This window comes from Mauremys mutica, chromosome 7 (assembly GCF_020497125.1).
Source record: "Mauremys mutica isolate MM-2020 ecotype Southern chromosome 7, ASM2049712v1, whole genome shotgun sequence".
Lineage (NCBI taxonomy): Eukaryota > Metazoa > Chordata > Testudines > Geoemydidae > Mauremys > Mauremys mutica.
The window spans coordinates 90,128,423-90,153,831 of NC_059078.1; the positions used below are offsets into that span (position 1 = coordinate 90,128,423).

At 47.8% G+C, this 25,409-nt stretch overlaps 2 protein-coding genes across 9 annotated transcripts in view; one reads left to right on the forward strand and one right to left on the reverse strand.

Annotated features, from left to right (window-relative positions):
* Nucleotides 1-872: 872 nt before the first annotated feature.
* ECD (ecdysoneless cell cycle regulator) lies at nt 873-24,096 on the reverse strand. Of its 2 annotated transcripts, none has more exons than XM_045022554.1 (14): nt 23,962-24,096; nt 22,891-23,116; nt 21,396-21,513; nt 19,794-19,881; nt 17,853-18,031; nt 10,783-10,975; nt 9,966-10,094; nt 8,560-8,685; nt 6,412-6,497; nt 6,214-6,320; nt 5,586-5,769; nt 3,985-4,052; nt 3,686-3,903; nt 873-1,853 (listed from the first exon to the last, which is right to left on the reverse strand). In XM_045022554.1, the coding sequence occupies exons 2-14, from the start codon at nt 23,093-23,095 to the stop codon at nt 1,611-1,613; spliced, it is 1,944 nt and encodes a 647-aa protein (XP_044878489.1). In that variant the 5' UTR covers nt 23,096-23,116; nt 23,962-24,096; the 3' UTR covers nt 873-1,610. The 2 variants fall into 2 exon arrangements, with proteins under 2 accessions (XP_044878489.1, XP_044878490.1); XM_045022555.1 differs by lacking the exon at nt 23,962-24,096 and adding an exon at nt 23,584-23,836.
* Nucleotides 23,996-25,409, forward strand: part of FAM149B1 (family with sequence similarity 149 member B1) — a 38,821-nt gene continuing 37,407 nt past the window's right edge. For 6 of the 7 annotated variants that reach the window (XM_045022557.1, XM_045022556.1, XM_045022561.1 and 3 more), the window contains exon 1: nt 23,997-24,153. In XM_045022557.1, coding sequence (XP_044878492.1) covers nt 24,104-24,153 — 50 coding nt within the window. In that variant the 5' untranslated portion in view covers nt 23,997-24,103. Of the gene's footprint in view, nt 24,154-25,409 lie in introns of all 7 variants that reach the window. The other variant, XM_045022560.1, reaches the window with a different exon arrangement.

Genomic DNA, 25,409 nt, shown 5'->3' on the forward strand with positions numbered 1-25,409 from the left:
AAACCATTTAAAGATTTCTCTAACTTTCAACTCACCTGGTCTGGGAACTGGACAGGTTGTCTCTCTTATAACAGAGATCTAATAAGCCTCCTGCTGGTGGTGACTGGAATACTGGTGTGACATTCAACATCAGCAGTATAAGAAACCAGTTACTAATCTCTTCTTCTTTAGCATCAAGAAAATGGCAGAATTTTTGTACATTTTTTTAAAATAAAAATCTATTTGCAATTTCAAGCGACTAACTTATGTTCAGACTTTCAAATGTATTTAAGAACAATACTTAGAAAATCAGTTCTGCCTTCACTTGCCTGCTAGGACCGGTATTCAGGCTTCTGCTTCCTTGAGAGTTCAACCGTACTAATCTCCAAAGCAAAATATGGAGCTTTTCCTACACTAATTAAGGTGCCTATGTTAACTGTTAAGGAAACTACACAGAAAAACTAATCAAAGTCTTGACAAGTAAGTGAAGGAGGAACCTTTTCTATATTTATTTGAAATAACTAGAGGAATATAAGACAGTCTTCATATGCATAACCTAAAAGATTTGCTACCTAGCTTTAACTGATTTAACTTTAAGCTTTTCAATTCAGTATAGAAACAAAAATGTTGAATGTCTTCCAATTAAACTTTTATTAAAGCAAGACAGACTTGTTTAGATTGGGCCCACATACAGATACTGTTGGCACAAAATCATTTTTCAGACACCTGAGGTACTAGGTAGTTCAAATAAACAAAAGCCAAGTTTGGTCACGAGCTTTCTTTCAAATACAATGGTGTTGAGAAATGCTTTTTATTTTGAGGATTTCCAATACTGCCCTGAGAAAAATAAGTGCAACTTCAAAGGAAAAAAAAAAGTTACAGCAGCCAAGTTGTACTTTTAAATATCTTTATTTAAATAAATTAGAAAAATGCTTATAGAAAAATATATTAAAATACCCAGGCTGGTAAATCTACAAGTCTCCATTATTTGAAGAAATTTGTATAGTTTTCACTACTCATCAAAACTGCTTACACTGAAGCTTTTGTACTTTAGAACCTGTGTGTGTCAGTGAGTGCTTGTTGGGCAGACAGATGTTTGTGCATATCAACAGCAAAAAGCAGAAGACAGAAGAGGGTACTACTGCTGGTGTGTGATCTATTATATCCTTCTTGACATAGCAGCATTTCAAGAGGATCTGCATCTCATCCACATTTTAGCCACTAAAATAAAACATTTATTAATGGCTAAAAAGGCCAAAAAAATTGTAAGTGGCAAAGAAAAAGAAAGCAAGACCTGGAGTCTTCCCAGAGTGCCAGTATCACTTAGATGACCTTTATATTGGATACACAGCTTTTATAATAGACATAGGAAATTTTCATTCAAATCAGAACACTCTTCACAATTTTTCTAAAATATATTAGCACAAGAGAAAACTGTGCTTTATTCCCAAGGCAACTTTTTGCATTTAACAGATCAGACAATCAGGTAAGTATTTAGCACACACATCTAAAGCCATGTAAAATGTATTGAAGTGTTTAGTACTGAAACCATTCATGGTGTCTGCTATACCACTGCTACTCTGCAGGATGGGAGTAGAAGCACAAACTGTCCTCTGAACCAGGATAACAGATTAATCCTTTGCTCTGCTATTAATGCATCTATGGTCTGAATTTTCAGGTAAATGCACCCCCATACTCTGTAGGATATTAGAAGCAGGTCCTGCAAGTCCAGCTTGAGCACTATATGATTCCAGCAGGTTAGTCACTAGGTTCAGATCTACATCCACAGGTGTCAAATCAGTATCTCCTGCATCAGAATCATCTTCTAAGGCACAGTCAGCATCCCGAGACAGAGGTTCTTTAGCAGAACTAGCCTGTAGCACATACAGAGAGTAAATTTTAAAGACAAATATTTGATTTCATGTAGGTTATTTATGACAATCACTGGTGGTACAGGGTGAAAAGCAACCATAGTGGTAGAAGCTCCTGACTAAGACAGCAGGGAAGGCACAGACTGATCTATGAAACTACCAGAATTACTCTTCACAATCAAGGCAGGGGAGAAAAAAAACCCACAACAAGTGAGTTAAGCAGATAGTTTAGAAGCCAAGTTAAAGTCCAGTATGTCCCACCCGCACCCAAATGCACATGGAAGGCATAGAGACTAACCCTCAAACCTTGTACCTGGAAAGGGATGGGGATCTAGTAAAGAGGGTTCAGGCAGAGGAGCGGGTGTGGGGGTGCTTGGGGGCTCTACGCTGGCAGAGAAGCGGGGTGTGATGTACTCGTGGAGGAGGGTGGAGGAGGAGAGGGGGTATCAGGAGGATTGTGGGAGAAGGTGCAGGGGAAGGGGGCGGTGCGGGAGGAGAGAGCTGGGGGAGGGTACAAGGGGAAAGGTGCGGGTGAAGGGAGAGTACAAGGGGAAGGGGTTTGGCGAAGGAGCGATGGGGGGGGAGGTACAAGTGAAGAGGCTACGAGTGGGATGGGGGGTGCAACGGCTGAGAGGGGCAGGCACTGATGGCTGCTTCCCCAGCCCTGTGCAGGCAGAGCCAAGAGCAGGGACACTGACCCCCTGGTGCCCGAGCCGCGGGGGTCCCCCGGTGGAGCAGTATTCCCCGCTGCTCTGCTCGGAGCCGGGCTCTGCCTCTCCCCACCCCTGGCACTGCGGGGGCCCAGGGCAAGCAGCGTGGGGCTGAGGCGGGGGAGGTGCGTGGCGGGCTGGGTCCAGGGGCAGGAGGGGGCAGCTCCCTGGCAGCTCGGGCTGCCCAGCCACTCGCCCCATCAGCACGCGAGCCGGGATCCGCGCTCCCTGCCCAGCCCAGCAGTGCCCTGCACAGCCCACTTGGGCAGTGAAACGCCGCGCCACCCTGGGGAGACTCAGAGCAGCAGCAGTGGCAGTAGTGGTAGCGGCAGCAGGACCCCTCCTGCCTCCTGAACCCCGCTTCCCTCCCTCCCCGGCTCCTCACACACTCCAGGAGTCCCTCTCGCCGCTGCAGCCCGGGCTCGGCTCCAGGGGATGATACTCTGGCTCTCCAGAGGCAGGGCTCTGGCCAGAGCCAGCTCCCGGCTTTTTGCCGCCCCAAGCAGCCCTGGAGTTCTCTGTCTCTGGCAGGAGTGGGGCTGCGGCTTCTCTCCAGCTTAAGCCACTGCCCCGCGCCTGCCACAGACTGAGAACACCTGCGCCCGCAGCCTGCAGCACCAGAATTCTCTGTCCCCAGCAGGTGTGGGGCCGTGCCTGCTCTCCGGCTTAAGCCACGGCGCCGCACCTGACTGGGACCGAGAACACCGGGGCCCGCAGCCTGCAGCCCCGGGGTTCTCCGTCCTCAGCAGGCGCGGGGCCGCGGCTTCTCTCCCCTGCTGGGCACTAGGCGGGCGCACATAAATGTCCCGGTGGGCACCATGGCGCCCACGGGCACCGTGTTGGGGACCAGTGAACCAAACAATCTCACTATCAGAATTGTCATGCAGAAGAAGACCCAAGAGAAGGATATGGAGAAATGAACCCATGATTTGAAGCTACTGTGGAAGCCAAAACTTTAGCTTTTTTATATGCAGAATCAGTTTAGTGGTATAGCTACAGCACACATTGTTTGCACATAGGATATTTCTTTGGAAAGAGTTCCTGATCTCTGAGCATGTGCATCAGCCATGTATGCTTAGATTATTATTCTACTGAGAGATATTAAAAAACCCAAAGCATACATACCACTTTCCTTGGGGTGATGAAGCTTTTACCAACATTGGTGTGCGTCAGTTCGCAGTCCATGTCATTCATGTATGATCTTAGACTTCCTATCATTTTGTTTGGCAATGCCTGTTCCTCTTGACCATGGGCTTCAGAATCCAAGTCTTCATCGCTGTCCAAGAACTCAAACTGCTCCTCCTCATCCAGATCATCTGAGTCCAGCTCTTCTGAGTCTGCGCCTGTATACAAATCAAGTCAATGCAATGTATATGGATGGCCAGGAAACAGAGCAGCATGTTAATAAAGAAACTAGATCTCACCTAATATTCTGTCTAAAGCATCTGTAAAAGAGTCAACATCAAAGGTGACACAGGCCTCAGCAGGTGACCTGAAATTTAAGAACAATTACTCCATAAATCCATTCTCTTGTACATCTGGTGTGGTATCCTTGGGCAAGAACATTTAGCATCAACCATGGCAGAATTAAGAGTGAAAAGTTTGGGGTGTTGGCCTGGTGATCTAGTGGCAGTGCAATACACTGCCATGCTCAAGGGCTTAGCCCTAGGACAGCAGGTGCTGAGAGTGACATGGAAAGTCGTGCACATGGAAAGCTGACATGGAGTGGGGAGGATAGTGAGAGTCTCACATCGCTCCCTGCTGGCTGAATTGTGTGCCCAACAACCCAAGGAAGACATGATCAGTATTCTTCTGGGGAGAAGGGGAGGCATGCTACGCTATGCACAGCCTTCAAGAGAATGTCTGGGACTTTGAAGACCTGCCTGGGGAAAACACCCATGGGCTTGATTTACCCAAATATGAGATCAGAATATTGTTTGAGAGAGAATCTTAGAAAAAAATAAATCAGCTTCTCTGAATGTGTCAGACATCTGCATACATGATCAAAATCAAGTTCTTACACTTTAAAGTGGGTAAAAATAAGGGGAGTGGGAACTGATGAGGCTCTAAATCTGTTAAAAGATGTTCATATGTAGAATTATGCTTCTAGTCTTAGTATTAATGTAGCTATTTAAAAAATTCACAACAGCCCACTCAAAATAGCCAACTCTCAAGCTCTTAAAAGTAAGGACTTGCTACACATTCTCAACATCTATAATGCTGAAACAGAACCACCACTGCACCTTATACTTACTTGTAAGTAAGAGGTGGCTATTAACGTTTACGCTGAATATCTTGCTTGGTGTAACAAGAAACTTAGCAGCTGTGTTACTGTCAAATAAGCAAGTGAGAAAATACTGAAACACCTACAGTGAGGATTTTTTTTCACTCTTTGGGCTGTTTTGGAATGCGCAGCACTTCCTTATTTTTGTTAGATATAAGAAAGTAGGTGTTACACACTGATACCACACTGCTGTTCTGTACTGCTTACTTGGAATGTTTACCTTTATGAATTCTAAGATATTATGCTAATGTATGGTCTTCATCTTAAGAGGTCTGGCGCTCCCAACATAGCCATAAGTTATAATTTTGTCTATGTGCAGCCTGATTAGGGACATTTTTGATAATTTTCTGTGGTCAGAAAAGTTCACAATACACAATAAGACAACCATCCTCAGACGTATACAATCTAAAGAGCTCCAATGTTGTTCGCACACTGTGGTGATGGGCACAAGGAACCTAAGTTAAGAAAAATGGATTCAAACATAAAACTGAAGTGAGAATTTTGGAAAATAAGACAGTGTTCAGACATTTTTACTGGTACCAGCTCAACATGTTATAGACGTGTATATAAACTAAGAATGTAATTCGGTTTCAGAGTTCTAGTGACATTAACAAATCACTCAAGCTTAGCTATGCTGGCTTGAAAAGCTGAATCCTTACCAGAATTGCAGCATTACTAATAGGGTTACAACATAAAAGAGCAATGCACTACATACACCATGCCAGATATTTAAACAAATACCATGGAGTTTCTGCTCCTTCATGTGTTGAGACTTTAGATACAAAAGCCTTCATGCTTTCAGTGACCTCTGCCAAATCATACTTCTGATCTTCCTCATTTGAGGGAGGAATTGACTCATTTCTACCTGATGCCTCACTCAGAATCTGATCCAGATCATCTGGAGAGATCTCCAACCAACCATCATCTGAAATAACAGAAAGGGAACATATTTGTCAACCTACAAGATCACATTTGGAATACTGTCACTTTAAAATGGGGGAAATATTGATCAGCAAGATGAATGTTAACACAATGCCTACTTATTGTAAATCACGAATACTTTATATGGAAATACTGAAATGCCTGATAATGAGAAAAGCTATAAAGGGGTTGGTGGAAGAGGTCACTTGACACATACCTCTGACACCATTTTATCACTGGGCCAACAGACCAACTCGTATTTGGTGGCTTACAGAAAACAAACTGGTTATCCAAAGTAGTAGAGTGTTCTCCACTAGCAAGATCACAAAAAAGCTTGTGGCAGTCTCAGCACAAAGGCTGAAATTGAATATACATGGAGACTGAACTTCTATTTCATTTGTTATATAAATAACAGTGCCTAACTTCCCATGACACCACCTTCACTCACCATCCTCAGGAGGAAGACTGGCAGCTTCTTTTTCAAGTTCATCCAAATTAAAGGATAACGTCTGTAGCAAGGTCAAGATTTCTTCACCTGGACTCAGAGCAACAGAGCTAAAAGAAAAAATCCCCCACATCTGTAATATCCCCTGAAATCGAATTGAACATACAGACATTAACAATATCAGTTTACAGTAACTCTTACCTTTCAGGCTTGATAACAGACTGCTGGAAGTAATTCTCTGCCATATGCAGCTGGTCCAGGTACTTAGCAGATCCTTCCAGTTCTCCCTATTTAAAACAGGTCACCAACACTAGTGTATCAAATCCTCCCTCAACTTCCTTTTCATAGCAGTGTCCAGAGGAACTGCCACTAGTAGTGAAATGGGGGTGAATATCACAATGCTGTAGGGCCTTACCAATTTCATTGGCCATGAAAAATGTGTTACGGACCGTGAAATCTGGTCTTTTGTGTGCTTTTACCCTATACTGTACAGATTTCACAGGGGAGACCAGCGTTTCTCAAACTGTGGGGTCCTGATCCAAAAGGGAGTTGCAGGGGGATCACAAGGTTATTTTCAGGGGGACTGCAGTATTGCTACCCTTACTTCTGCACTGCCTTCAGAGCTGGGGGGCTGGAGATTGGTGGCTGTAAGCAGGCACCCAGCTCTGAAAGCAGTTCCCCTACACTGCTGCTGATGAAGTAAGGGTAGCAATGCTATATCATGCCATCCTTACTTCTGCGCTGCTGCTTTCAGAACTGGGTGGACAAAGAGTGGCAGCTGCTGACTGAGGGCCCAGCTCTGTAAGCAGCAGTGCAGAAGGGTAGCAATATCATACCATACCATCCTTACTTCTTCACTGCTGCTGGCGGCTGCTCTGCCTTCAGAGCTGGGCTCCTAGCCAGCAGCCGCTGCTCTCCAGCTGCTCAGCTCTGAAGGCAGTGCTGCCACCAGCAGCAGCGCAGAAGTCAGGGTAGCAGTATTGCAAACGCCCACAATAACCTTGTGGCCCCCCCAACCCCCGCAAAAAACCCTTCTTTATGGGTCAGGACCCTTACAATTACAACACTGTGAAATTTCAGATGTAAATAGCTGAAATTGTGAAATTTATAATTTTAAAAATCCTGTAATGGTGAAAGTGACCAAAATGGGCCATGAATTTGGTAGGGCCCTAGTTATTGGTTTGCATACATTGGCTCTTTAGGAACAAATCCTACTTAGTGCAGCCTGGAAGCAATTAAGCAGTGACCGTAACAATAGTGGTTTGTAGTGTTATTGTGGCAGTGTTGGTCCTAGAATACTAGCGAGACAAGGCAGGTGAGGTAAATCTATTATTGGATCAACTTCTAGTGGTGAAAGAGACAAGTTTTTGAGATTACACAGATATTACCTCATGCACCTAGTCTCTCTAGCAACAATTATGTAAATTATACTACCTTCCCCATTTACACACAAAGTAGAGGGCAGAAAATGGGCATACATTTTGCTAATAGTAGCGTATGAATTAAAAAGAAAAGAAAGCATGCCAAAGAAGTGCTATGCAGCAATATAGTTGATCTTACACACAAAGAAATCAGGAAATGCAAAGTTATGGTTCCCACAGCAACAATCACGCTGAATATATTAATATATAACAAAAAAGAGGCAGGGTTACAGCAGCTGTGAGAACCAGAGATGAATTTCCTGATGTTTGCACATTTACATTTGTAAGTGTGGTGTTGCAGGAATGTACTTCTTTTGCATTTAATAATATTTTGCAAACATACTAAAAAGGTTAGGACTTGTCAACTTAAACTATAAGCCAAGGAATGATAGGTCACAATTAAGAGACTTTGGGTTTTTTTTTTTGTTTTTTTTAAATCATCAGCTGCAGGAGACCAGAGGGATCAACGTTCATGATGTTAAATTCCAAGTGTGGAATTTAAGTATATTTGATTTGTGAAACAAAATCATTACAAAACTATATTCCCAATACATTTACTACTTCATATAATTGATTTCAATATATACAAATAAAAGCACTTGCATGTAACAGCACTTGTAATTTTGGCTTCCTTCAAGCCTATCCTCTCATTCATGGTAGGTAGGAGCTCATCCCCAAATCCTACAATGTCTTTTCATTTGTAAAGACATTTTATTTTAAACTATTTGGTGGGGTGGAGGAAGGGAATGAAAAAGAACTGTATACAGAATTTAGGAGTGGTCTCTCCCATGACATGAGCTTATCTTGCATGATGAGAGGAATTATGTCCCTCAGCCGCTACCTAAAATCTGCTGTAAATTCTGACTGAAATTTGAAAGCTGGTTTTGTTTTTCCTGAGTTATACAAAAAGAGACAGACAGTTCCTTACCTTGAAATAATTATTTGTCTTCAAGTTGTTGAGGAAACCAGCCCAAAATGGGGTGTTTAATACTTGCCTCTTGGAATCAGGAGAAACTGTATTGCACTTGGAGCATAATATTTCAAAGCCATGAGCCTATATAAGAGATGCAGGAAACATAGGTTCTTAAATATGACACATTTCTTGAAGTTCACTTTAAATGACTGCACAGAGAACTCAGTAGTGGTAAGCTCCTGACTTTATCACGGGATAAATGATTTGATGCCTGCTCCCTGGGACATGATGGCCTCGGAGTACTGCAGAGGCAGAGTTCTCAACTTCCAGAATAGCAAGGGGGTGGCCCATGACCAGGGATCCTAGAAATCCATTTGCTGCAGGGAAAAAAGTGGTTTTTGTTTGTTTTTAAACAGAGAATCTTTAGTTCTTTACATTTTGTGGGAAACTATATATATATATATATATATATATATATATATATATATATATAGTGGAACCCCGATTATCTGATTTAATTGGGACTGGGGCCAGATTGGATAATCAAAAATTCAGATAATCAGGAGAATAGGTAGGGCTTGGACTGTCAGCCCTAGGTGGCAGGTCTTTGGCTGTCACTTTAAAAATTGTAAATATATCAATAAAGCATTGTGTTCAACTGATATCTATATATATTGTGGCTAGAGAAACTAAAGTTCAGGAATTCATTTCAATCACAGAAAAAGACAGATTTTTATGGGATTTGTTTTAGTCAGAGCATTTTGGGTTTTTTATCATGGAAAAGTAGGATCCCTGCCCATGACACTCAGCAGCAATCCTAACAAGTGATTAAGATGTGTTGACAGGCTTCAAGAGGAGGCCCATCTATTTTTTCTGGGCTGCAAGGACAAAGGAGATCTTTCATCTTTGTGAAGGTCTCATTTCCATTTTCCTAGAATAAGACTTAGTTTTTCAACAAAGACAACAACATGGTGGTAAGAATATCTGGATCCTTCTGGTACAACTTCCAGTGGAGGAGATGCACTAGTAATCAGTTATGGGTTCCTATTTTTCTAGGACAGACAAGACTCCTGCAAGAAGAGTGGAAGATTCTCTCTTTAATGACTTGGGAGAAGCATAGCTGGGAACTAGATTGAGATGGGGAGAGAGTAAAGTTTGAGAAAAAGGAATGGATTTGCTTAAAGGGAAAGTACTTGGAGGAAATACCCGTGCCCAATCTGTAAAAACAGTCCTCTACAGCTGTCTGATATAGCATCCTTTTGGGGATGTAAATTGCTGTTTGGCTCCAAGTTCCCTCTGTAAGCAAGCCAGGGAAAAATAAAGAGGCACCCCCTAATGATTCAACCACCCCCAAAAATATGAACTAGAGGGGAAAACAAAAACAAAACATAAGTGTAGGAGACATGTAAAAAAGACATTACCAGTTTCATGCCTAGCTCATGTGCTTTGTATTGATGGTGTACAGGGGAAGGCAATGTATATCCACTGCGCCTGTCTGGAACAAACTTCTGCTGCATTAATTGTGCATATAAACATTTAGTGAATGTGACCTGTAAATATCAAAATTAAAAATAAATATACATATTGTAGCATGATTTTCTAGAAGAGATACCAACTTAAATAAAAAGCCATACTTTTGTCTGAATTTTATTTTACACCTGCAGTTGTTAAAAGTAACACAATGTTACTTAAAGATTGGTGATTTGCCCCCCATTTTTATGTCACAATTCCAATATCCTCCTTCTGGCAGCTGGATGACTTCAGTGAGGCCTTCTTGTATAAATAAAGTCAGCAGGTGGCTGCTGAGAGGCCTCACTCTGGTGAAGAATGGGGTTGGGAGCAATGGAAGGAAGAAAAAGAGTGGCAAAGTTCCATCCACCCTGCACAGTAAGGTTTGAAAAAGGAGTTTCCCCTAGTTATTGGGGCAGAAGGAGAAAGAAAGCATAGATAAAAGGAATGTAGACTTTTTCTAATTTTAGGGTTGTTTTGGGGAAGGGTGGCACAAAACTTTTTGGAGTCTATAATCATCTAGTTCCCGTTATTGTTTGACTATATAGTGGTAAGACACAACATTCCTAAAGCGAACAGTAATTCATGACTGCCCTCAAGAAAAATTAATTAGCAAACATACGGTTTTAAAATTGAAAGCCAGACATTTCCTAACATGACTACAGAACAAACAGTATATCCATCAATCAAGCAGTCGGTAGAATGGCAATAAGTTACAGGCAGACTTACTGAAGTCATTACACGTGTGTTGGGCAAGAAAGTTTTGAAAGGGCGACATGCTTGTAAGTCAATGGAATCTCGCAGATAAAAGGCCTGGACTGCTGCAGCTACCAGTGCAGGGCGATGCTTCAACACTACCACAATGCCTGCTGGAAGGTAACAGTGGGCTTGGTGAAGGGAGGCCTGGACTTTCTCAGGATATCTGTGGCAGGCAAAATACAAAAAATACTACAGACATGACCAACCGTTTAATATAGGCCTGTTTCCTCTTTCATTTAATATCAGAAAAGACGGTTACTCACCTGTAGTAACTGTTGTTCTTCGAGATGTGTTCCTCCTATCCATTCCAGTTAGGTGTGCGCGCCGCGCGTGCACGGCATCTCGGAACTTTTTTACCCTAGCAACTCCGGCGGGCTGGCTGGGCGCCCCCTGGAGTGGCGCCGCTATGGCGCTGAACATATACCCCAGCCGGCCCGTCCGCTCCTCAGTTCCTTCTTGCCGGCTACTCCGACAGTGGGGAAGGAGGGCGGGTCTGGAATGGATAGGAGCAACACATCTCGAAGAACAACAGTTACTACAGGTGAGTAACCGTCTTTTCTTCTTCGAGTGATTGCTCCTATGCATTCCAGTTAGGTGATTCCCAAGCCTTACCTAGGTGGTGGGGTCGGAGTGAGACGTGGCGGAGTGTAATACCGCGGAGCCGAAGGCTGCGTCGTCTCGAGACTGTTGCACCAACGCGTAGTGGGAGGCGAAGGTGTGGACAGAAGACCAGGTGGCCGCTCGACAGATGTCCTGGATCGGAACATGGGCCAGGAAGGCAGCCGACGAGGCGTGCGCCCTCGTTGAGTGGGCGGTGAGTCGGCACGGGGGGACGCGAGCAAGCTCGTGGCAGGTCCGAATGCATGCTGTAACCCATGAGGAAATCCGCTGGGAGGATATCGGCTCGCCTTTCATGCGGTCAGCCACCGCTACGAACAGCTGGGGCGAATGGCGGAAGGGCTTAGTCCGCTCCATGTAGAAAGCGAGCGCCCTGCGGACGTCGAGGGTATGTAGCTGTTGTTCCCGAGGCGAGGCGTGTGGCTTCGGGAAGAACACCGGGAGGAAGATCTCCTGGTTGAGATGGAATGCTGACACTACCTTCAGGAGAAAGGCCGGATGAGGGCGAAGCTGCACCTTGTCCCCATGGAAGACGGTGTATGGCGGGCTAACTGTCAGAGCGCGGAGCTCAGAAACTCGTCTTGCTGATGTAATGGCGACGAGGAAGGCCGTCTTCCAGGAGAGGTAGAGCAAGGAGCACGTGGCCAAGGGCTCGAAGGGGGGACCCATCAGCTTGGCCAGCACAAGGTTCAAATCCCAGGTCGGGGTAGGATGCCGCACCGGCGGGTACAAGCGGTCCAGGCCTTTGAGAAAGCGGGAAACCATCTGGTTCGAGAAGATGGACCGACCTTCTACGGATGGACGAAAAGCGGACACTGCCGCCAGGTGAACTCTCAAGGAGGAGACCGCAAGACCTTGCTCCTTAAGGTACCAGAGGTAGTCCAGGATGGCAGGCACCAGGACTACAAACGGATTGAGACCTCGTTGGTCACACCAGAGTGCGAATCTCTTCCATTTCGCTAGGTAAGTGGAGCGAGTGGAAGGCTTCCGGCTCTCAAGTAGGACCTGCTGGACTGCTGCAGAACAGCCCCGCTCCGCGTGGGTCAACCACTCAGGTACCAAGCTGTGAGATGGAACTGCAGGTTCGGATGGCGGAGTCTGCCGAAGTCCTGGGTGATAAGGTCCGGCCACAACGGAAGGGGGATGGGTTCCCGAACGGAGAGCTCGAGCAGCAGGGTGAACCAGTGCTGCCTCGGCCAGGCCGGCGCTACGAGTATGATGGTGGCTCTGTCCCTCCGAAGCTTCAGGAGCACTCGGTGCACGAGTGGGAACGGAGGGAAGGCGTAGAGGAGACGAGCCGTCCAAGGGTAAAGGAAGGCGTCCGACAGGGAGCCTGGCGAGCGACCCTGGTATGAGCAAAACAGGTGACACTTCCTGTTCTCCCTGGAGGCGAATAGGTCTACTTGGGGAAATCCCCACCTCTGGAAGATTGTGTGGACGACATCTGGACGGAGGGACCATTCGTGGGAGAGGAACGACCTGCTGAGATGGTCGGCCAGCGTGTTCTGTACTCCTGGAAGAAAGGACGCTTCCAGGTGAATGGAGTGGGTGACGCAGAAGTCCCACAGGAGCATCGCCTCCTTGCAGAGGAGGGAGGATCGGGCTCCGCCCTGTTTGTTCACGTAGAACATTGCTGTTGTATTGTCCGTGAACACTGTCACACAGCGGCCTTGCAGGCGAGCGCAGAAGGTGCGACAGGCCAGACGGATCGCTTGCAGCTCGCAGACATTGATGTGCAGGGCGAGCTCCTGTGGCGACCACAGACCTTGGGTGTGAAGATCGCCCAGGTGAGCTCCCCAACCGAGCGCTGAGGCATCCGTAGTCAGAGTAGCGGATGGGCGAGGAGGGTGGAACGGGACTCCTGCACAGACGACCTCCGGGTCGAGCCACCAGCGGAGGGACTCGAGGGTCGTCCTGGTGACCGTGACCACCATGTCGATGGGGTCTCGATGAGGCCGGTACAGCGACGCGAGCCAAGACTGGAACGGGTAGAGGTGGAGCAGCACGTACGCTGTGACATATGAGCATGAAGCCATGTGGCCCAGGAGGCGGAGGCAGGAGCGCACCGTCGTGGTTGGGAAGATGAAGAGGTCCCGGATGATGGAGACCATCGTCTGGTGTCGAGCGCGAGGGAGACAGGCCCTGGCCACCGTGGAGTCGAGGACTGCTCCGATGAACTCCACTCGCTGTGCCGGGATCAATGTGGACTTCTCGGCGTGATGAGAAGACCGAGTCGCTGAAAGAGAGCCAGGATTTCTGCCATCTGGTCCATTACGAGTTGTCGGGACTGACCTTGAACCAGCCAGTCGTCGAGATACGGGTAGACGTGTATCTGACGATGTCGGAGGGCTGCGGCCACTACCGCCATGCATTTGGTAAATACCCTCGGGGCGGTGGAGAGACCGAAAGGCAACACGGTGAACTGGTAGTGGGTGTTGTTCACCACAAACCGGAGGTAACGACGATGGGGAGGATAGATTGCGACATGGAAGTAGGCGTCCTTCATGTCGAGGGCGGCAAACCAATCTCCCGGATCCAGAGAGGGAATGATGGTCCCCAAGGTGACCATGCGAAACTTGGGCTTGAGCAGGTACTTGTTCAGCTCGCGAAGGTCCAGGATAGGACGTAGCCCCCCTTTCGCTTTGGGGATGAGAAAATAACGGGAATAGAATCCCCTGCCCCGCCTGTCTTGAGGCACTGCTTCTATGGCACCCACGCTCAACAGAGTGTGAACCTCTTGTAAGAGGACTTGCTCGTGAGAGGGGTCCCTGAAGAGGGACAGGGAGGGTGGGTGGGAAGGTGGGGGCGAAACAAATTGCAGGCGGTATCCCGACTGGACCGTTTGAAGCACCCAGTTGTCTGATGTTACTTGGGACCACGCCGAAAAGAAATGGAGGGCGGTTGTAAAATAACGGGGAAGGATCCGGTAGGGAGAGTGATGGGCCATCCTCGAGCGTCCCATCAAAAGGCCTGCTTGGCCCCCTGAGGGGCCTTGGACGAGGCCTGGCCCTGGTTACGGCAGTTGCCTGAAGGACGACGGCGATTTTGGGCCGGTCGCCGGCTATTGTATGGCCGATATCGGGACTAATAGACGGGTCGGGAGGGCTGCTGACGGAAGGACCTGTGCTGCGTCGCCGGCGTATGCATGCCGAGAGTACGTATCGCAATACGTCCATCCTTCAAAGTTTGGATTCGAGAATCCGTCTTTTCGGAGAAAAGACCCTTTGTGTCAAAGGGTAGGTCCTGTAGCGTGTATTGGACCTCCGGCGGCAGGGTGGAAGATTGCAGCCAAGCGATGCGCCGCATCGTCACGCCGGAGGCCAAGGTCCTAGCACCTGAGTCCGCAGCGTCGAGGGCGGCCGTGATGGAGGATCTAGACGACCTCCTTCCCTCCTCCAACATCGCAACGAACTCCTGTCGGGAGGTTGTTGGCAGTAGCTCCGTAAACTTCGCCAGGGACGTCATGATATCAAAGACGTACCTGGCGAGGAGGACCATCTGATTGGCTATCCGCATTTGCAGACCGCCAGCGGAATAGACCTTTCGGCCTAGCAGGTCCATACGCCGCGTGTCCCTCGATTTGGGTGCAGGGGCCGGTTGGCCGTGCCGCTCCCTGTCATTAACCGATTGGACCACCAGGGAGTCCGGGGTCGGGTGCGTGTACAGATATTCATAGCCCGTGGGAGGGACAGAGTATTTGCGTTCAACCCCACGGGCTGTAGGAGGTACGGACGCAGGCGTCTGCCAGAGAATGGTGGCATTCTTTTGCACAGTCCGCACGAAAGGCAGTGCAACTCGCACTGGCACCTCTGCCCCAACTACATTTGTGATGGGGTCCTCGTCCTCCTGTACCTCCGCTATCGGCAGGGCCATAGCCGTCGCCACGCGGCGAAGGAGGTCTTGGTGTGCTTTTAAGTCTATGGGCGGAGGCTCCTTCGTCGACGCTCCGGCCACCGCTTCATCAGGCGAGGACGAGGAGGACAAGCCCTGGATGACCGGCTCCGAAGAGGGATCCGCCGCATGCTCGGCGGGGGGGTCGGGCTGCGCGTTCCCCTGGGGTTCAGGTGGTATAGCATCCACAGCAGGCGGCGAAGGGGCCGGTCGGCTGATCGTCGCCTCTGGAACCCTGCGCTCGGACGCGAGGGGTCTTGGGGGGAAGGGCACCCCCTGCGCCTCATACTGGGCCCATGGAACCCAGAAGCCCCACGGCTGTGCCCCTTGCGGATGGCCCTGCGGGGTGGGTGGCAGGAGTCCGTAGCCCTCCGTCCCAGAAGCGACTGACGCGGGACGGGATGGCCATGGCGGTGCCGAGGCGCTGACGGAGTGCGCTGCGGAGCAAGGTAGTCCGTCCCCGGAAGGCAGCGAAGAGCGATGCTGGTCCGCTCGGTACCGGGATGGCGACCGGGAGTGACGTCCGTCACGGTGCCGGGAGCTCGACCGGTGCCGGGAGCTCGATCGGGATGGAGACCTCCGGTGCCGAGAGCGCTCGCGCGAGTCACGGTGCCGGGACGGCGACCTCTGGCGGTGCCGACGCGATGGCGACCTGGACCTTGTGCGGCGCTGGGAGTACGACCGGTACCGCGATGACGAGCGGTACTGGGACTGCGACCGACGTTTCGACGGCGATCGGTACCGCGATGGCGAGCGGTGCCGAGATCGCGAGCGACGGGACGGTGACCTGCGGTGGGACCGGGAACGTGACCGGGACTGCTGTCCATGTCGCCTGTCCAGAGACGGTGGCCAGGTCATTCTGGCCGGCTTTCCCGCCGACACGACAGCCCGCACCGGCGGTGCCGGGGGCCGGAGGCTCGGTGCCTCTATGAGCCGAATCAGCTCACGTGCCTCAGAGAATGTCTCCGGCGTCGAAGGCAGCCGGGGCTCAACCACGGACGGTACCGGGGAGTGTGGCGGCGCCGGAGTCAAAGGTCCGGTGCACGGCTTGTGCACGGTCACCGTGGGGGCCACAAGCAGCGCAACTGCTTTCGCCGAGTCCTCAGCGCGAGCCTGCGCCAGTGCCTTCGCCAGCCTATGTTTTTTTGAAGGCAAAAGCGAGCGGTGCCGAGACTTCGTAGCCGCTTTCTGAGGCTTTGGTGCCGCAGAGCCGGAACGGCTCGGTGCCGCCGGTGCGCTCTGTACCGAGGAAGCTCGCGGTGCCAGGGCGGACAGTGCCGGTGGCTGGAGCGACGCTTCCATCAAGAGCTGCTTCAAGCGGATATCCCGCTCTTTCCGAGTCCGCGGTTTAAATGTAGAACAGAGCGCACACTTATCTGTTCTGTGCCCTTCGCCCAAGCAACGGAGGCAGGCGTCGTGCGGGTCTCCGACGGGCATAGGCCTCTGGCACTCAGCGCAGGGTTTAAAGCCCGGTGCTTTGGGCATAAGCCCGCACCGGGTGAGGCAAAAGGGGAAAACCCCCCCTTTTACCTTATCTATTAACACTAACTATCTAACTAACTAACTGTAAAACTAATCACTAAACTAACTATATACAAACAACAAGCGAGAGCTAGGGTCGTGGAGGACAAAGAGCACTCCACAGTTCCAACTGGCCGTCACGGGCGGTAAGAAGGAACTGGGGAGCGGACGGGCCGGCTGGGGTATATGTTCAGCGCCATAGCGGCACCACTCCAGGAGGCGCCCAGCCGGCCCGCCGGAGTTGCTAGGGTAAAAAAGTTCCGAGATGCCGTGCACGCACGGCGCGCACACCTAACTGGAATGCATAGGAGCAATCACTCAAAGAAGAATGTACATTATGCCAGACTATTCAAATATTCTGAAATCAAATTAGAATACTAGTCAATAATGTTTCTGCAATGTTTCTACAAGAGACTTGCAAAGCCAAGCTTTTTTGACAAGATCAATGAAATCCCATTCCCCACCCCTCGTTTTGGGGAAATGCATCATTGTGAACTAGCCTAACAGGCTAGCTGTATAGCTTCTTGTTAATAAGCAGAGGAGTCAAACAACAGTCATTTTGCTCAGCTTCTGTGAAGGAATTTCTACCACCAATCCAGTCATCCCCACTGACCATTCCTGAATGCAAGTTGATGGTCTGAAGGTCATTCTATTTCTGTCTCTCAGCTGAGAGCCCAGACACACACTTCTATGGAAAGGCCCAAATTGCTGTCAGCCTTCCTGGAAGTCATGAATGAAGAAATGTTGTCCTTTTGTAAAAGACTGGCATTTAGCCCTGAACCACTGAGATGTCAATGCTGAGATCAGAATATAGTGTTGTTAGGCCTAGCGTTGTTAGGGTCCCCACCATAAGAATGCCAAAGAAATTGTCAGGATAGGAGTAACCTCATCATAGTTAACAGGAAAATGGTTTAGATACCATGGATACTTAGATATGGGAGATAAGTTCCCTAGACAGCTCAGTATCAGAACATTCTGGTAAAGAATATCAGAAAAAATAATCCACATACCCACTGATGTGTTTATATACTGCTGCTCTAATAGATTTTGTGGCCAGGAAGTCCTCTGGGTGTGCAGACAATAGCATTAACGCCTGCAGGATTGTTGGACTGGTGGCAGGTAGCCAAGGCTCCTCTCCAGGAGTCTTTGGCTGTGGGATGATGCACAATTCTCCTTGGTGGAAAAAAACCTGACAAAATGTAACATGTTCATTAGGCAAAATTTTGCTAGTGTTCCATATTGGTCTTAAATTAATGAATGACTGGTGAATTTATACATAGTTACAAAAACATTCTCCATGTGAAGGGATGGTTAGAGAGGATCAAAATGGCACATCAGAAGGAACATCCATATTCATGCACACATTAACAAATTTATCTATTAGATGGACTTTTTTGCATTTATCCAAACTATAGAGAACACATTGGAAATTAGAGGAATATGAGAAGAGAACTGATGCAAGCAGCAGAAGTTGAGGAAAGGGGGTAATTATTCAGAGAGCGTCATTGGGTGCAGTGAAGACTCATGACTCAATCATTGATTCAGAACAATTCTGACGGCAACAGGTCCAGTCAAATGAATTTTTAATTTATTTCAGGTTTCAGAGTAGCAGCCGTGTTAGTCTGTATCCGCAAAAAAAACAGGAGTACTTGTGGCACCTTAAAGACTAACAAATTTATTTTAGCATGAGCTTTCGTGAGCTAAAGCTCACTTCTTCGGATGCCTGTCTGTGTGTTCCATTCTATGCATCCGAAGAAGTGAGCTTTAGCTCACGAAAGCTCATGCTAAAATAAATTTGTTAGTCTTTAAGGTGCCACAAGTACTCCTGTTTTAATTTATTTCAGTTTCTTTAACAGCACAAATGGTCTTCATCAGAGGTCTCCTCACTTAGAGAAAGGAGGCAGGGAGGCTTAGGATCAAATCTCAGTACTGATTCTGCCCAGCTGTGTAATTGCTCTGTGTCTCAGTTTCCCCATCTGATGAACAGAGGACACTTCTCTCTCTCCTTGCTGAACATCTGCAAAGCACTTTTGATCTCCTTGTAAAGAAGCTAAAATAGCTCTATATATCCAGAGAAGGTTGCGTAGTTTTTTTTGTTTGTGGGGTGGTTTTGTTTTGTTTTTTTCCAAATAAAGAGCATTCAGGAGAAGAAACAGCCCTGCCAATAAGTATCATTCCATCCTGTCATTTAAACTAATTGCTGCCAAGACACTCACTTATATTTACTGATTATATAATATCAGTAGTGCCACACACAGGCTACATCAGTATTTACATTGTTTTATGTAATATTGGTATTATGTACCCAGAAGTTCAGGTAACTTTAAAGGTAAAACAGAAATTTTAAGCATGATCTGTGTGTGAGAACCATTTTGTGAGGAAAAAGTATGCTGGGTAATCACACTTGTTTAACTACTAGATAATATTTCTTACTAACAAATTTAGATGACATGTATAGGTTATGAATCTGGCTTTCTTCTTATTTGCACCTTCTGATACCCCGACACGCTGATACACCAAGTGTAGATCAATTACTTCATAATGATCAGAATTCACAAAGATTCCCACAGCAGTTTCCTAGAGAACATCATTCAAATGAATGGGATGTTAGAACACATATTATGTTCAACTGCACGGGATGTGTTCAACTGCTAAGCCTATAGTAAGTTTTTGTGGTAAGCAGAGTTATTAAAAAACAGAACAGAAGAAGGCTAGACTGTGGTCAAAGAGATCAAGCAACTGATCACAAGACTCTCGTTCAGTCCAGAGATGCCTTTACAAATAATGTGCCAAGTGTAGATTTGCAATGGAAGTAGGAGAATAAGACAGGTCAACTAATTTCATTTGTAGCTTAAGATGGGATTTGATTTTAAGTCTGCAGGGGTAAAAGAATACTGCAATGAACTCAATACATCGAATCACCTGCACACTTGCATGACAATTTCACCTACCCGATTGGCACTATTTTCAGGTGTTAACCACTTTGGGAGGAAGTCAGCTGCTTCTATCAGCAGGAACTCACCATCATTGTCATCAACCCTAACCAAATAGAAATCAGTGTCATATTAAACATGGCCCTGTATAGCACAATGACAAATATTTATCAGTTATTGTTTCAGTGAAAGGGGGCTTCATCACTTCAAAAAAAAAAAAACAAAAAAACCCAAACCACATTCATTGTTTAAGATTTATGTCCCTCTTAATCCTCTAAAACAAGACAGAAACATACCATTACATGGTTAAAGGTTTCAGCTGCCTGCTCCTTTTAGGAAAGGCATTTCCCCTTTTACTTGGTAGCAGCCTTAAATAGGGTTTCCAGGATGGTTTTTTTTTTTTTTTGCATTTTCCTATATGGAAGTCACCTAATGTTTCCTCCACTTGAAGGAGTTCTTTCACTGATAGTAAGTTAAGAGGTCTGCAAAATTTTTAGTCACATTTGTATTATGAACAAGAATAGGACTCATTTCTTTGAGCCATGTATTAGGAAAACATTGGAAACATGCAATATGCTCAAGTACAGTTTATATAGAAACACAATTAAGAACAAGACTGGGGGAATATTATTTCTACACACAGATGCTGCAATGTCAAGCACTAACCATATTATATTCTGGTCACCCTAAAAGGCACTTTTATTTCATCTATCCTAGAGGAGAGTAAAATTTAAAATTAAGAAGTTATTGTTATATAGTAATCCTAAAATTCTAACTACAGAGATTCGTATTCTCCCTCAGGCCCTGGTACACCAGAGCACTTAAGAACATGCTTAACTAAATTCAAAGGGACTATGCATGTGCTTAAAATTAAGCACATGATTACACACTTTGCTGAATTGGGCCCTCAATGAACAGTCTATAGAAAGACCAGCAAAAGAGACAAATTACTTGTGTACTTTTCTGAACATACTAATAGTGGGCAACTCAACTGCTAATCTCTTTTCCCTTACTTTCTCCTATATGACAAGAAACCATTAGTACAAAGCCACTACAGTAAATTCTATTTTCAATAAATACGTCACAAACTCAGATGTCTGACATGAACACTGGGGCCAGGTCTACACTACAGACTTCTATCAGTATAAGTATGTTGCTCCAGGATGTAAAAAATCCACACTCGAGTGACGTAGTTATATTGACCTAACTTCCCATATAAACAGTGTTATGTTGATGAGAGAGTTTCTCTCATTGACATAGCTACCGCCTCTTGAGAAGGTGGATTAACTATGGCAACAGGAAAAGCTCTCCCATCAGCATAGGAACGTCTTCACTTAACCACTGCAGCTGCGCCGATGCAGCGTTTTAAGTGTAGACCTGGGATCTAGCCTACATGTACTGAAGTAAATGGTAAGACTCAAGTTAACACTTTCAAGCTGTTTTAGAAGGAAAAGTTATTTGTCTTTTGTTTTCCTCATCTTGACAACAGAAAAGTGTTTTTGAAAAGGCAATCTAATATTATCCTGGTGAGGTTTAGAGTACAGCAATAGCTGTCATTGAAGGAGCTTAGAAGTCTTTAATTTACAGTTTCACAAAACGCTGAAAATGTGTTAGAGGTACCTTGCTGCTAATTCTGGAAACTTCTTTGTTATTTGCTGTATGAGGTACACAATAAACCATTCATCTTCAATATTATCCCCAAATTTAGTCATACCACCAATATGTGCAGGGATATCTCCTGGGAGGAGGGATTAAAAAAAGAATTCAAGACATAAGTTAAGCAGTATGATCTCTATTAATGGTCTGTAAAATATAGTCAATCTATTCACTATGTATGAGAGTGGTAGCCGTGTAGTCTGTATCTACAAAAACAATGAGGAGTCCGGTGGCACCTTAAAGACTAATGCCCAAATAAATCTGTTAGTATTTAAGGTGCCACCGGACTCCTCTTTGTTTCAATCTTTTCACTATGTCGGCGGTTCTCAAACTTTAGCAACCCGAGGACCCCCCATTTTGATTTATAATTTTTCAGGGACCCCTAAGCTCCCCCTGCCCTGCTCAGCCCCAGGCCTCACCCCCACTCTACCTCTTCCCCCCAGGCCCTCCCCCGCTCACTCCATCGCTCGCTCTCCCCTACCCTCACTCACTTTCACCAGACTGGGGCAGGAGGAGATGTGGGGTGCAGGGTCTGGGTGGGAGTTTAGGTACAGGACGGGATGTGGGCTCTGGAAAGGAGGTTGGATGAGGGCTTTGGGCTAAGGTGTGGGAGGGGGTGAGGGTTGCGGGCTCTGGTCAGGTGGCGCTTACCTCGGGCATCTCCTGAAAGCAACCAGAACACATCTCTCTGGCAGAGGTTCCTAGGTGGGGCAGCCAAGGAGATCTCCAAGCGCTGACCCTGCCCACAAGCACCGCCTCCACAGCTCCCATTGGCCACAGTGCCCAGCCAATGGGAGTTGCGGAGTCGGCGCTTGGGGTGGGGGTAGCATGCAGCGACCCCCACCAGGGTCGCAGGGACGTGCTGGCCACTTCCAGGAGCAGCATGGAGCCAGGGAACGTGCTTTAGCTCCACTGGACTTTTAGCACCTAAAATCTCCCGGGTTGGCTTCAGTAGGCTCCAGGAGAAAGAGGGAGGAGGAGGAGTTGATCAGCAGGGCCCATGGCCCCCCAGACTACCCTCGGGGACCCCAGTTTGAGAAATGCTGCACTACGTAGTATAACTGGGGGTGGGGAGAAATGGGACAGAACATGACTCAGTAGTTGAAATGCTGAATGTTTTGTGCTAGTAGTTCTGTTAACAGCAATATCAAACAGAAAGAAAGCAAGATAAACAGTAGGCAACCTTAGTGATAACTGCAGTACCAATACAACAAAATATGGAGAATGATTTGCAACTTTTCACTTGAGAAAAGGGGTTAAACTAACAATACTATAAAAAACCTGAGTTTTCAGTGAACAAACTCATAACAGTTTCAGTTTCTCCTCCTCTTGGGCTCAAAGATATACAGACATCACTCAGTAATACCACCAGCATATTTTATTTTCATAATAGTAGCCAGTCACTAAGCAGGTGGAAATCCAACCCTATACCAGATGAAAACAAATGCAGTAGTTTTACCTTTAGTAGGTTTGTATTTGAGATTAAAAGGTTGATTTTGCCAGATATAAGAAACTAATATTGGTGCAAACTGGACCAATATCCTCTCAATGTACTGCTGAAGAACTTCTCTGCGTTGGTCTGGGTCACCTGGTTCACAAGGTATCAGAAAGAGTTGGTACTGCACTGCATCATCTACAGTTGCCAATCTCAGCTCCCCTTCCATTCTGAACTTTTATAAAGTGTCCTTCAAAAAACAAACCAAATAGGTTCAATCATTCAAAACCAGTAAATATTAAGTAACCCATCCTCCAAAATTATATAATCAGCCATGTTATCAATTCAAAACATTCCTGACACTCTTCTACATTGCCCCAGCCAGTCACATCTGATAAAAAAAAAAACTTTTATTTACTTTATGGAGCAAACCAATTCTACAGCAGAGAGAAACCTTAAAAGTTGTCCCAAATGACGTATAAATAGGAGAACTCAGCCCTATTTCAGGCACTCTGTATTAGGGTGACCAGATGTCCCAATTTTATAGGGACAGTCCTGATTTTTGGGTCTTTTTCTTATATAGGCTCCTATTACCCCCTGCCCCGATTTTTCACACTTGCTGTCTGGTCACCCTACTCTGTATCCAGAGCCATGGCAACAGGTGCCACAGACACACATCAGGGTCATCCCCGAAAGAGACACTGGCCAGTCACCAACCTCCACCCCCACGCGGCCACCATCAGGGCCACAGAAGAGAGCGGGCCCCGCTGCCCTTCTCCGCGCAGGGCTAATGCCTCGCGGCCTCTTCTCCGCAAACTGCACCAGCCGCTTCCGACACCCCCGCGGCTACTGCGCCCAGCCCGGGACACCCTGCCCCGACCAACGGCAGCGGCTTCCCGGGGAGCTGCGGGCGCAGAGCGCCTGGCGAGGGCCCCGGCGCGCGAGAGCGGCCGTTAGACCGGCCGGCCTGGCGCCCCCAGCGGAGTGCGGGCGGCCTAGGCCAGCCCGCCACACGAGGCCGCAGGAAGCCCGATCGCGGAGGGCCACGGGCACCAAGGACTCGGTTCGCGGCGCCACAGCAACCGGCGCGCTCACCCCTCCGCAGCCGGAGCGCTCCCTGCTGCGCCAGTCAACGCCGCGCGCCCGCAGCAGCCCCACTTCCGCTCGGGGGCGGGGCGTCGCCATGGCGGCCGGAGGCCGAGCCAGGCGGCTGGAGAAGCCGCGATGAGGGACGAGGATGATCTCGCGATACACGCGGAAGCCGGTGCCCCCCGACGCCCTGGAGATGTGAGTGCCCCCCTCGCTGCAGCCCGGCCCTGGCCCGCACGCGGGAGGTTTGGCGGTAACAGGCCCAACGGCCGAGCCCTCCCCGCTCCCTACTGACAGCAGTATCCTCCCAACCTGACAGGCGCACCCCCCACACAGGGCCTGCCCCCCCCCCCCGCGGCATGACAGCAACAACCCTCACATAGGGCCCGAGCCCCCCTCCCCCAGCCTGCGAGCAGCTCCCCCCACGGGCTCAGCCCCTCACCCCCGGCCTGACTGCAGCACAGGCCCCAAGGTCCCCTCCCCCCCATAATATAAGTTTGGGTTTAAAATCAAACATCAAAAATTGCGAGAATTGTAATCAAGTTGCCGGAGTTGGCTACATTGGGTGTATTTCACAGGAGCTGCTCTAAGAATAGCTAGACCAGGGGTGGCCAACCTGAGCCTGAGAAGGAGCCAGAATTTACCAATGTACATTGCCAAAGAGCCACAGTAAATAACGTCAGCAGCTCCCCGTCAGCTCCCTCTGCTCCAGGGCCTCCCCACACCTCTGCATCAGCTGTTCATGGTGTGCAGGAGGCTCTGGGGTGAGGGGGCAGGAAGGAGTGGTGTGGGGACAGGGCCTGTGGCAGAGCCAGGGGTTGAGCATTGAGCAACCCCTTCCCCCTCCCCTCCGCACATTGGAGAGTTGGCACCTGTAGCTCCAGCCCCCGGAGTCGGTGCCTATACAAGGAGCCGCATATTAACTTGTGAAGAGCTGCATATGGTTCCGGAGCCACAGGTTAGCCACCCCCTGAGCTAGAGCTGTCAGTCTTTGGGCTTGGCTACACTGGAGAGTTACAGCGCTGGTGGTGGCTTTACAGCGCTGCAACTCACTCACCGTCCACACTTTTTGTTTGTTTGTTTGTTTTTTTGTTGCAATGAAGTGTTTTTATTGCAAGCACACTGAGCAGGGAGTGGATTGCTTCTCATGTGGAGCGTGACTGAGGGCAGATTTCAATCAAACCCTTTCTCTAAAGCCCATTGATGTCAGGTGTACATCATTTCTGCCATGTGAGACATTTTCTTGGGAATATACAAGTAATATTCCATGTATCCTGAAAGGTCTTCAATAGTCACATCATCCACATAGGCCCTTGCTTGCTCAGAGCAAGATCGTGGAGAACTTGAGGGAGTTCTTGATGGCAAAGGCTGGGAGAGGTCCTCAGCAACTGTTCTTTCCGGTGACAATGGGATGGTGTTCTGCAAGCCGGAGAATTTGTACACTTCCATGTCTT

Bases quoted from the DNA above. Each gene is read 5' to 3' on its own strand.
- ECD (XM_045022554.1), bottom strand. From the start codon at position 23,095: ATGGAAGGGGAGCTGAGATTGGCAACTGTAGATGATGCAGTGCAGTAC. The intron at 6,321-6,411 runs GTAAGAGTTACT...TTTTTCTTTTAG, and splicing joins TCTGTTATCAAGCCTGAAAG to CTCTGTTGCTCTGAGTCCAG. The intron at 1,854-3,685 runs GTATGTATGCTT...TATGTGCTACAG, and splicing joins TCATCACCCCAAGGAAAGTG to GCTAGTTCTGCTAAAGAACC.